Here is a 12,388-nt window from a genome sequence, read left to right on the forward strand (position 1 = left end):
ATACAAGCACCGGTCAATTTTCCTCGGGAAATAATACTAAACTAATGCTTTGCACAGGTGTTTGGAGCCTTTGTTAGTGGTTTTGGGGACAAAAACTGCAGTTTCTGACAAATCGACACTGAAGGTTCATTAATGACATTTTAAAGAGTTAAGAGTCCTGCTGTTTGAGAACAAAGAAGCGAAACTGCACTCCAGAGAATCGATGTGCTCCTGTACTCTCCGTTAGACGTGGCCCCTGCATTCGCCGGTGCCTTTGCGGGGCTCCGGGAGCAGCGAGCGGGGCAGACACGGCCCGGGCTGCGAGGGCCTTACCGCCCCGGCAGAGGGGAAAGCGAGAAGATACAGCTTGGGATAAGGTAATTAACGGACGGTTAATTTCTGTCACTGAAAATTTCTGAGTGAGTCCTCATTAATGTACAACTTTGGCGTCCTCCCATGTGCCCCCATGCCTCGTTACAGGGCTGTGTAACTACAGAGTTAACCGTAATAATGCGAATGGTGAAATACATAAATTAGAAGCATTATAAAACCGAGTATTCCACCAAGACGACCGCTCAGTCAGCAATTTACAGATTCATTCCTGCACGGCCGCGGTTAGGCCTCAGCCCCGCCTCCGGCTCCGCCCTCAGCCCCGCCCTCGGCTCCACCCCGGCTCCGCCCTCAGCCCCGCCCCCGGCTCCTCCCTCAGCCCCGCCCTCGGCTCCTCCCTCAGCCCCGCCCCCGGCCCCGCCCTCAGCTCCACCCGGCTCCGCCCCCGGCTCCCCCCTAGGCTCCTCCCTCAGCCCCGCCCTCGGCTCCTCCCTCAGCCCCGCCTCCGGCTCCTCCCTCAGCCCCGCCCTCGGCTCCACCCCCGGCCCCGCCCTCGGCTCCGCCCCGGCTCAGCCCTCGGCTCCGCCCTCGGCTCCACCCCGGCCCCGCCCTCGGCTCCACCCCCGGCCCCGCCCTCGGCTCCGCCCCGGCTCAGCCCTCGGCTCCGCCCTCGGCTCCACCCCGGCTCCGCCCCGGCTCCGCCCTCAGCTCCGCCCTCAGCTCCGCCCTCAGCTCCGCCCTCAGCTCAGCCCTCAGCTCAGCCCCGGCTCCGCCCCCCGGCTCCGCCCCCGGCTCCGCCCTCAGCTCCGCCCTCAGCTCCGCCCTCAGCTCCGCCCTCAGCTCCGCCCTCAGCTCCGCCCTCAGCTCCGCCCTCAGCTCCGCCCTCAGCTCCGCCCACAGCTCCGCCCTCAGCTCCGCCCTCAGCTCCGCCCCGTCACGCGCGGCCCTGTGGGAGGGGCCAGGGCGGAGGCGAGTCACGTGACGGTGCCAACATGGCGGCGCCGTGGCGGCGCGGCCGCTGAGGGAGGCGCGGCCCTTCCGGGTGGTGCCGCGGGCCCCGAGTGCCCGCCCGGCTCTTGCTCCCGGCCCTCGCCCCGCTCCGGCCTCGTCATGCAGCCACCGGCTCGCGAGCAGGACGCCCGCACTAAGAGCATGTTCGTGTCGCGGGCCCTGGAGAAGATCCTGGCCGAGAAGGAGGCGAAGCGGCCCCCGCACGGGCAGCTGCGGAGAGCCTGCCAGGTGGCGCTGGGTGAGTCGGCCCGGCCCGGGCCGCACGGGGCACGGCGGCGGAGGGGGCCCGGCTCTCCGGCACGTCCCCTCCGCCTCGCGTCCCGGCAGCGTCCGGGAGAGCCTCGGCACCTTGGAGCGGAGCGAGAGTTCTCTCTCCAGGACTGGACGTGCGGATACGAGGGGAAAGCCCCTGAATACCTGTTTCGTTAAGTTCTGGCCTCGGTGTGAAACGGGAGGGATTTGGTCTTTGGTCACTTCGGTTTTGAGAAAATTAATTGCAGCTTTTAGACTAGGAAACAAGAGGTTTTAAGGTCCTCAACCTACGGAGTCCCAGAGCTGCTCGGTGTGTGAAATCTGACCTCTGATCTCCAGGTGGTGTTCGGGCTGGCTAAGGTCTGCTGGCATTGTGGCCAAGGACACGCCGTATCTGTGATGTTTTCAGAGCTGAAAGCGATTTTTGTGAAGTTGGTGGACTTGTCCTGACATCTGCAGTACAAGTTTGTGTAAAGGTCTCTGTGTTAAAAGTTCTGACAACATACGGTGCACCACAGAGAGGGAAAAGGCAAACCGAGTAGAACAGCAGAGCTCTGCAACTCGAGTTCTCTGTGGCCTGTCCTTAATTTGCAGATGTGACATCTCTCAGTTTTGGTTGCTTCCCACCAATATTTTCCTTTGAACTGGGAACATTTAGGGTATCCAAGACAGAAGAAAAGACAGGTTGGGTACGTGAGGAGGCTGGGCAGGTGCAAGTTCTGTCCCAGGCAGAGTGAGAGTGAGCTTGAAGAAATGCTGTCATTTTTATGCTCTCCCTGCAGTCTTTACTGCCAGGAGATCTGTAGGAGCTACCAGTGGTGACAGTAGATCCAGAGAAGGCAACCAGATAGAAGGTATTTTAATTATTGTGTAAAGTTGGCATTGTGAGCAAGAGAGGAACACGAGAGAGCCCCAGCAGTTGGAGACTGCTTTTCCTAATGAGTTCCTGTTCCTGATCTCTTCCCCGGCTGCCCTCACGTGCCCTGGACCCGTTTACAGGACTGAGAACCTGTTTGGCTGCTAGGTAAATCTATTTAGAGATGGAGAAAGGGAACTTCCCTGTGAGGTGCGTGGTGAAGGTCTGTGTTTGCTCAGGCATTCAGTGGGTGGTTTGGGAGGGGTGCAGTGCAACAGCCCCCCTGGCAGCTGCCTCTTGGCCTCTGGCTGTGCCAAGCCTGCGTGTTCCAGGGTGCAGGATGTTGGAGGGTTGCTTGTGATGGTGGACATTTTTTACCTAAACTTGCTTTGAAAAAGAGTCCAAGGCTTTCCTGGACTAAAGCAGAGCTCAGCACAAAGAGATAATCTTCTGTTGACCAACTGTTAGGGGGCTGGATGACTGAATGGGAGGATCTCTGTTACATCGGTTGAATATTATCTATCATTTTAGGTTGCCAACAGCAATGGGGTTTCTTTTATTTACATGTGATTTTTCCTCCCAAACTTTATTCTATTTTGATTAAGTCTTTTTTTTTTTTCTTGAGTGAGAAAGTTTTATTTCCATATACTTAATTTTAATTAAGCTTATACTTTGTATTTACTTAGACTATGATAGTTCCAAACGTGACAGCTTAATTTTCAAGCTCCATGCAATAGTAAATATGTGAGGAAATGTGGGAAGAGTATTACTGGCAGTCTGAAGAATTCAGGCCAAACTATGTAACCTACACAAACTGTCATGGGTGAAAGCAGCTTCAATGTTGTGAGTAACAACAAAAAGCCCAGTTAACACTGAATAAAAAGAATTCAGTTTGGAAGAAATGCAGTCATGGTGTCAGCTGTTGCCTGCTGCACTTTTTTCCAAGTTACATTTTGAATAATCCATTTCTATTTCTTACTAAATCCCTTTTGCTGTGCAGTCTTCTCTGTGTTATTGGAGCCTCGTGGAATTGCACCAGTTATAAACCAGGCAGCACAGGCGTGGAGCATGTGCTCCATCTGCTCCTGGGATGCAGAAGTCTAAGATGAATTATTTTTTTTCTTAATAGAGAGAAACTGGTGTGTTTTACAGCTGCCTAATAGAAATTAACCTGTTTTTGTGGTTTCTGCAGTGGTGTTACTGCAGCAGTGTTTCTGTTACTTAGCTATGCTTTACATTTGTTGTTTGGTGAGAGAGAAAGAAGTTTCTAACTGTGGGAATGATGCTCTTGTTTTCTTACGTGAGTTGTATTGGTTTGTACAGGTAACTCCTGAGAATTTAAGTAAATTAATGCTGAATATTGCTATCTCTCTTGTACAGGAAATATAGATATTCTTTAATTCTATTTTTAATTTTAACCTAGTTTTTAATATTTCTAAATTTAAACTCTTCTTACCCTTTTTTCCCCGTTCAGTCCTTTTACTGGACTAATACTGATCAGTTTTGGACTGCAAAATACACGTGACCTTCTAGAAATCAGAAGTAACATAGGTGCAAGTAGGACAGAAACGCAAGAAGTGTGGGGGAAAAGGAACGAAACCATTTTGTAGTGGTGTTTTTTTGAGGTTTTGGGGCTTTTCGCCTCTTTCCACCCCCTCCTTTGAAATACCCGGCGTTACTGTTAGGTAAGCAGCGTTTGAACAGATCCTTCATTCAGCCCTTGCTCCATCAGTAGGTGTAACGGCTGCCTCCTGCAGCTGTAGTGCCAGTAAACCCCAGGAGAGGCTGGGACAAGTGGAAGGTTTACACAGAGAAGCTGTTTTGCTCTGCTTTAGAAAATTGTGTTTGAAAGAAAATCTGTTTTCAACAGACCACTGTATTGTATAAAAATAGTTGTTTAATAAGCACTTACATTTACATGAGGCTCCAGGTACCCGTGATTCTTAGTAAATCTACTGAAATTGTCCTGAAATTTTGCAGTGAATGCTGACAGTCTGTATCACAGCAGTTCATATTAGACAAATGCTAATTGTGCCCCTGGGTCACTCTGCTGCCCTGCTGGGGCTGTTTTAATGAGAACCTGTGCAGCCACCCTGGTCCTGTGGCCTTCCTCGATAGCCTGGGCAGCTCCAGATGCATAAACAGGGGAATTTGTTTAGTTAGCTGGGTAACAAGTTAAAACCTTTTCAACCATGCCTTCACTTAGGAATCCGGTTGTGTGTTTAGGAGGTCTCTGTGTGTAAATGACAAACGTTCACAATAAGCCGTGTTTCCCAGTCTGGGCTCTTGGCCAGCGTGTTCGGAGGACACAGGGGCAGAGAGGAGGCCGGTCCGTGTCTGCAGGGCTCTGCAGCCGGCTGTGATCCATACCCGGCTCTGGAGGGAGCCAGGGCAGGCAGGGTTGGACAATACTGGGCTCTGCCGGCCCGGAGGAGGGAAGCTGGGGCTGCTCCTCCCCGTGTTTGTGCAGGGGCAGGGGCCGTGTCCTTGCTCCAGCAGGAGCCGTTCCCTGCACAGGAGCTCGCCTGCTGCCGCTGACACAAACCCAGGCATCGAGCTGCAGGCAGACAACAAACGCCTCTGCTTTAAAGTGCAGTTTTCAGTACAAGTGAGCTGAACCCATCCACCTGCTACAGAAAGGCAGCTGCGCCGTGTGAGCTTCATCCTGCCTTTATGGCCAGAAGCTTTGGAAGCAACTGCTGCAGGGCTGTTCTCGTTCCAGTTCCATTGCCTAGTGGGAATGCTGCAGGACTTGCGTTAGGTGGGCAGACAGGGGCTGAGGATGTTCCTGGCTGAAGGAGATGCCATGGGAGAGACAGGGAGCTCCGGTTCCTAAAGCACCAAGTGAGGGGTCAGCATTGTGCTGGGGGCACCAGGTGTTGACCACAGTTGGAGCTGTGTTCTGTAGCTGTGGCAGGGAGCTGCGCTGTGCCCCTTGCTCCTGTGACTGGGGAAACACAGGACCAGTGGCGGGCGGGTTCTGGAAGCTGCCGGGGTCTGGGTAGGGCCTGGCAAGCTGTTCCTGGCAGCAGACTGCAATTAGGCAACTATTTCTGTTTCACTCACTTGTGATGGTCAGACCACCAAATGAGTACTCCAGACACGGAGGTTTTCAAACTGTTTTGTTGCAATCACTAGCAGAAGTATGCCTGTAGCTTCCTTTTGTTCTTTCATTTATTCTTTTCTGCCAGCATTATCTGTTATAATACTGTTGTGGTGAAGACGTTTTTATGTGGCTTTAGAAAAGCTTTTATTATAATAAAATTGTGGGGAACTTGGTCAGGCCTTGGTTAGATTTCTTGTTGTTGTTTATGTAGTACTTCTGAGAGTTAAATAGTTGTTGCTCTCATATGGGATGTTATTCTTGCGTTATTTTTCCCGTGCAAGATCTAAGACAAATATCATGATCATGTCTCCTTAAGGCTATAATCTTTGTGAAGGTTTGATTCAACATCTTTTTACTCTGCAAAACAATCAGTATGGGGGGAAATGATCTCCTTGAAAGAAACGTAGTGGAGGTTTTGCATTAGAAAAGTTTCTTCATTAAGAAAAAGCTCTATACACCTTAGTTCTACAGGGTGTCTGAAATACAGCATTAATTGTGTTTTTGCTGGCCCTGGCATCCTGCTGTACTTGGGATTCTAGCTGTAGCTAAAATATGCCTTTCCCTGCCAAGACCTGGAGGCAGACTAAGCGTTCCGAAGGTGTAAAGCTACCCAGAAGATTCTGTGCTTTTAAGCAGCCAGTTCCTGCCTGGGAATGTGCTGTGCTAACAACAAGGCAGATCAAAACAGGGACGCATTGGTGGGTCACGTATCTTGTTCTCAATAGCTCTTTGGATCATAATATGGTGTTAAAGACAGGGAAAGTAATTAAACCAAAAGGCCTGAATTGAAATTAAGCTGAACTGAATTTCTGACTAGTCACCTTGTTGGTGGGCCAGCTGGATCCTGGAATGAAAACCACAGTGGTTTAAGAGGTGCTGTGCAAGATTTACATTGTCTGTTTGGCACAGAAAACCTTAGTAATTTCTTACCAACAGCCCCATTCTGTTGTCTCCTCTCCAGCTGAAGCCTAAAGCATCAGGGCATGGTGGTGCTGGGTTTGTGCTGTCACAGAGCTGCAAAGTTTCTGCTGATCCTGAAGCCCCAGGCCCCAGCGCTGAGGGCTGGGCTTGGCTTCTGCAGGGCTGGCCAGCGACAGCTGCTCTGTGAAGCTCTGGATGTGGTTGTTTGTGTGGTGGGCACGAGGAGAGCTGGGAGCACTGTGCTCCCAGGACTCTTCCATTTTTCCCAGGTGTCTTTGGCTGACTCTGGGGTGGATAACTTTGCTTCAGTTGTGTGTCAGGATTGCGTGCCATGAGAAGGGAGGGATGTCAGACTGATGCTCATTAACGAGCGGCTATGGCAGAGAGCAGTAATCCTGGATGGAGCTTATCACTCACAGCTTACAGTTACACAGGTTTTCGCTATGTTCTGCCTCCATTTCCTCTATCCAGTCTGGGTAGTAATTGTACAAAATCAGTACACACTGTGAGGATTAATTCCTGTGCCATCCACTGACAAGCAGGCCTGTACAAAGCCCTGTAATCTGTGCTTGCTGCAGTCCTTGTTCCTTAGTGTGATTTGTGTATTGATTCTCTCAGAAGAAACTCCTGAGGGTCACAGACAGCACTGAAATCATCTGAACTGTGGACGTGTGGTCACAAACAGTGGTGCCTCTCCAGAGTTGTGGAGAACAAGTGTTGAATGAATGATTTTCCAATGCCTGCAAATGAAACAGGATTTGTAAGCATGGTAATTTGCAGAGTCGGGGTAGTTTGCAGCATGTGCTGAGGGTGGCACGAAGGTCCCACTGGTGTTACAGTGGATGTGGTTGTGCAGCCTCACTGTGGGTGCTGATTTAGATTTGGATTTGTCAGTGCTCACAGAGGGTGCTTGTGCTGCTCTGTGCTCTGCATCGTGGTCATACCTTCGAAATCCTCAGGAAGCCTTACTAGGATCTTTGGGATCTGCTGCTGTATACAAGAGAAATGAGAAAGGAACTTTCTTTTCCTCTGTATTTAGTTTTATGAAAAGCTCTTTAAAAGTGTAATTTAAAAAAAAAAATCTACTGGCAAAAGGACAGAGTGTATTTGAGTTTTCCCATGTCCTGGGAGCTTGTCCAGCTGGTTCCTGCTGTCAGGCTCAAGCAGGGTGGCTGGCACTGCAGCTAATGGGAAGGCTGGATGCACTGAAGTCATGGTTTATGCAGCAGCCTAAAGGCTTCTGAGTGCTCTGTGATGTGGACTTACACTCGAATAAAAGTTGCATATTACACCTGAGTGCTCTAAAGATACCTTTTGTTGAGAATGTTTGGAAAAAGCAGCTTTTAAAATGTGAAACTGGAGAGATAAACCTTTCAATAACTGGTGAAACTCTGATCTTTGAAGCTGAGGTGTTACAGGAATGGAGTAGCAAATACTGAAGTGAAAAACTGGACTTAAACAACTTTGCTTTATTACTGTGTTATTGATAATGATAACTAAGGCTTGAATTTTTTCTCTCTTCCAGATGAAATAAAAAGTGAGCTGGAAAAGCAAAGGTAAATTATTAATTACTCTAAGTATTGTGTGAAAAGAGCAAATGGAATATATTTGTTGAAGTGTCAGAGTGTATGTACATTGCAGCAGTGGGTTTGTGAATACCCAGTTACCCACCTTTCTGGCAAGAACACATGCCCTGGCCTGTGTTCTTACACAATGTTTGTGGCTCTGGTGCTCAAGCCATAACTGCCTATGAATTTCACCAGGAAAAAATTGCAAAATTTCCAAAAGGTGCCGTTTTTTTTGCTTCCTCTTATTGGACTCAACATCCTGATAGGAACTCCTGGGGAGCAGTACATACCCTCTGTTTGATAGCATGTGCTCTTTATTACCTAGATCAAGAATACCAATTTAAATAGTACTGAAATAAAAATTTTTAAAAGGTTTTCCAGCACTGTGCTGGGATTGAAAATGAGCAAATGGGTCCCCAGATGTGTTTCTGTTTGCTTAGTGTTCTGCTTAAGGGCACTGTTTAATCAATTTTGAATAACATGGATAGATATATCAGTTGTGTAGGAGTTTTCCATTATTTCAGATAGTGGAACAGTGTTGGAGTATAGTGAGGGAAGAGTTAAGGTGAAGAAGACACAAAGAAGATCAGATAGAATATAAATAAATGTAAAATGGGTTTTATTTTAAAAGAAAATTGATCTTTGCTTAAGAAAATATATGCAAGAAAGCTGCAGTACATTTGTATGCTGCTGTGCATTATTTAGCTTTAAATTTACAAAAAGGAAAAAGTGTGATATACGTGTTGATAAAAATTAATAACTCTTCTTTCTTATCTGACCTAGAGAAGGCACTGCTGCTCCACCAAAAGCAAATTTCATTGAAGCAGATAAATACTTCCTTCCATTTGAGCTGGCCTGCCAGTCGAAGTCTCCACGCATCGTCAGCACCTCCCTGGATTGTTTGCAGGTCAGGCTGGGCTGCAGAGAGCTGCAGAGAGCAGCTGTGGAGGGGCTGGGCACAGGGCACGGGGCTGCTGTTGAAAACATTTTCTCTGGTTATGGTATGAAGAAATGGCCTGGGTAAAAAAAGCTTTTGTGTCATCCTAAAATCTGTTTTGTCCACATATGGGAGCAGTCAAAGTATTTGGTGCCAGACTATAGGTAGTGTTAAATTTTTGGGTTAAAACTGGTTAAGTGAGGTATGCTACCTAAACATGCCTTTTTATGCTGTGTGTGTGCTCATCTAAGCTGCATTCTCTCCATCTAGAAACTCATTGCATACGGGCATATCACTGGCAATGCCCCGGACAGCGGAGCTCCCGGGAAACGGCTCATCGACCGAATAGTGGAGACCATTTGCAATTGCTTTCAGGGGCCTCAGACAGATGAAGGAGTACAGCTGCAGATAATTAAGGTATTTTATTCAATTCATTTTGCTGCAACATTCATTTGCTTTCTCTCTTTCATTTTGTAACTGGAAATAAAAGGGTGAAATATTACTGAGCTGCCCGATTTCTTACATTGTCCCGTGCGTCACTGCATTCAGGGAGGCTGTCACCGGGGCAGAACTGGTGAGGAAAGCGTACTTCCTGTTGGGACAGCAGAGTGTGAGGGAATATTTTATAAATGTCCTTTCTGAGGTGAGCCATGTTTCAGACAGCTTGGTGCTCTTCTTAGAGGCTCACAGTGCCCACTCCCATCAGGCCAGGGAGCTGCTTTCAGCCCTGGTAGCAGCCCTGGAGCTGGGGTGCAATGCCATGGAATGCTGTTCAAGCCTCTCTGCTCCCCTGGCCATTTTTCCAGACAGCTGCCAGTGCATGTTCTCAACAGGGCACAGTAATGTCCATCAGTGGTGTGTCCTGGCTCTGGAATCTGCTGTAGCTGGGGCTGGAAGCTGGTGACCCTTCTAGTGATCCAGCCTGATGTTAGCGTAGGCCAGCTGGCTCTGGTGTGGAAATGAAGCTGTGGGATACAGTAACTTCTGTTTGGAGGTGGAGTATCTCCATTGGTGGAAAATTAGCTTTGATAAGGCCCTCTAAGAACAGCTCAGGAGAGAACAGAAATGTGGAGGTCCTTTTAAACTTTTAAATTTCTTAGATTTGAAATGTTGTTTAAAAAAATGTCTGTGTTTTGTAGCAAACCCAGGGATTATTCTGGAAGACATGCATGGAGAAGGGCATGAAGGGCATTGTTGCCTACTTGCTTAGGTTTCATTTTTACTGTATTATGGACTTTTCTAGGCTCTTCTCACTGCAGTAACATCTCCATATATAGAAATTCATGAAGGAACAATTCTTCAAACTGTTAGAACCTGCTACAACATCTATCTGGCCAGTAAAAATCTTATCAACCAGACAACTGCCAAAGCTACCCTGACACAGATGTTAAATGTCATTTTTACACGGATGGAAAATCAAGCTGTAAGTGGCTTATACTTTTTGTCATGTCAAATGTTTAGTCTTTCAAATGACTGCAAACTATTTTATTATTGTTGTTTCTAGTGCATCTGTGGTTGTAGTTGCATATCTGTTGATTTGTCATGTTAGAAAACCTGTCAAATCCTGCAGTGAGGCACGCTAACTGATTTGAAAATAAAAGGTGATAACAAGGCTTCACACCGTAGCTGCTGCCGAATGGATAAACAAATCAGATAAACAAATGGTGCTTTTCAAATAACCTTGAAGCGTATCTTTTTAATCTTATTGACCAAGTGATTGTAGTGTCACTGTTTCCTGCTAACACGTGAATTCACAAAGGATCAGCAGTCATCATAGCCAGGATTTCCCTCAGTGTACTCTGTGCTTGGATGAACCTTTCCACTTGTGTTTTTGAAGCTGCAGGAGTCCAGAGAGGCAGAGCGAGCGCAGAAGCCGCAGTCCCCCGCGGTGGCGGAGTCGCGGTCCCCGCGGCCGGGGCAGCGGCAGCGCGGCTCCGGGGCCGGCACCGCCGGCAGAGCTGGCACCGCCGGCCCCGCGCTGGCCAACGGGGAGCCCGGCCAGGGGGAGCCTGAGCATGGAGAACCCGGCCATGGGCAGCCCGGCCAAGGACAGCCTGAGCATGGAGAACCCGGCCATGGCCAGCCCGGCCGTGGAGAACCCGGCCATGGCCAGCCCGGCCACGGGGAGCTGCCCCGGGCCCCTGCCCTGCCCGCAGCAGGTGAGCACAGCGCGGGGTCTGTTGCGTTCACTCACAGCTGCCGGTTGAAAAGTGCCCTTGGAGGCCGCTTTGAGGAGAGCTGATGGGGCTCCCTTGGCTCTCCTCGGAGTTTCAGAGTGTGCTGCTGTCCTCAGCTTGTGTCACTGCTGCAGAAGGGTTCCTGTTCTCCCTAGAATTCCAGTTAAACCATGCATGCTTTGTCTATAGAGAGTTATCATGGAATTTGACTTGAATGGGTTGATAACGGGTAAGGAAAGGCAGAGAATTGTCATGGTATGTGGGAAGTGACAGAACTGCTCTCAGGTAATTGAAGTCCTGTTGTAAAAATGGTGCATATTGTGAAGACCATATCATCCGTGCATACTGCAGCCAAATTAGGAATGTTTGTAACATCTGATAAAAATGACAAAATAACTGCATTAAAATATCAATGCCTTGATTCAAACAACATAAATAATATCAATGAGTATTTTTGAATGACTTCCCAGAAATGACTTACAATGAGAACTGCTGAAGAAAACTAATAAATTTTTGTGCTTCTGCCTCTGTCATGTTTTTTGTTTTAATCCTCTTCCTAAACAAAAATACTAAATTAAAAATTCTCTCTGTATTTCATCAGAGGAAACAACTGATGCAGGAAAGGAAATGGTTCAAGGCATTTTGGAAGATGTGGTGGAGTCAGCTGTGAAAGGTAGTGAAGTCTTCTAAAGTAAAATAATTGCATATGTATTCATTATAGAAGCATGGAAGTAAAATTTTTGTCACTAAGTATCTTGACGAGAACTAAGTATCTTGTCAAGCAAGAACAGGTTTTGATTGTATCAGAATATTCTTCTGCTGATAGCTGAGAAACTTTCTCATTTGCCAGTGCTGCTTCTGTGCCACTCAGAGCTTCACAAAGTCATGGGATAGAAAACTCCTCATGTGTGATTTTAATCATTTTTCCTTTTTCCCCTTTAGTGGCTGAAGAAAAGCAGGTAACAGAACCTGCCAAGGCTCTGCCTGCATTGGAGGCTGCAGATACTATTCTTTCTGGCTCTAGCAGTGAAAATGTACAAACAAATGGGATTCCAGATGATGGACAGTCTGTTTCCTCCACTGATAATCTGGTAAATAACTGCCCTGTTTGCCAATATACATCTACGAAAGAAGAAATGTTTATTATTAATTTATGTTATTATTTATGTGACAGCTAATAGGGTGGGATTTGGTGGAAGAAAGGGACAGAAACTCCAATGTGTGTGTCCTGCTCAGGTCCAAAAGGGAAGC

General features: G+C 48.0%; 1 protein-coding gene across 2 annotated transcripts in view; it reads left to right on the plus strand.

Moving 5' to 3' along the window:
- The first annotated feature begins 1,256 nt into the window (after positions 1-1,256).
- Positions 1,257-12,388, plus strand: part of ARFGEF2 (ADP ribosylation factor guanine nucleotide exchange factor 2) — a 31,182-nt gene continuing 20,050 nt past the window's right edge. The window contains exons 1-8 of one of the 2 annotated variants that reach the window (XM_063404132.1): positions 1,257-1,558; positions 7,981-8,011; positions 8,807-8,930; positions 9,231-9,377; positions 10,204-10,383; positions 10,798-11,119; positions 11,739-11,810; positions 12,080-12,228. In XM_063404132.1, the coding sequence (XP_063260202.1) occupies positions 1,420-1,558; positions 7,981-8,011; positions 8,807-8,930; positions 9,231-9,377; positions 10,204-10,383; positions 10,798-11,119; positions 11,739-11,810; positions 12,080-12,228 (1,164 nt within the window). In that variant the 5' untranslated portion in view covers positions 1,257-1,419. The remainder of the gene's footprint in view (positions 1,559-7,980; positions 8,012-8,806; positions 8,931-9,230; positions 9,378-10,203; positions 10,384-10,797; positions 11,120-11,738; positions 11,811-12,079; positions 12,229-12,388) is intronic. The other variant, XM_063404131.1, reaches the window with a different exon arrangement.

Source organism: Prinia subflava, chromosome 8 (assembly GCF_021018805.1).
Source record: "Prinia subflava isolate CZ2003 ecotype Zambia chromosome 8, Cam_Psub_1.2, whole genome shotgun sequence".
NCBI classification, from domain to species: domain Eukaryota; kingdom Metazoa; phylum Chordata; class Aves; order Passeriformes; family Cisticolidae; genus Prinia; species Prinia subflava.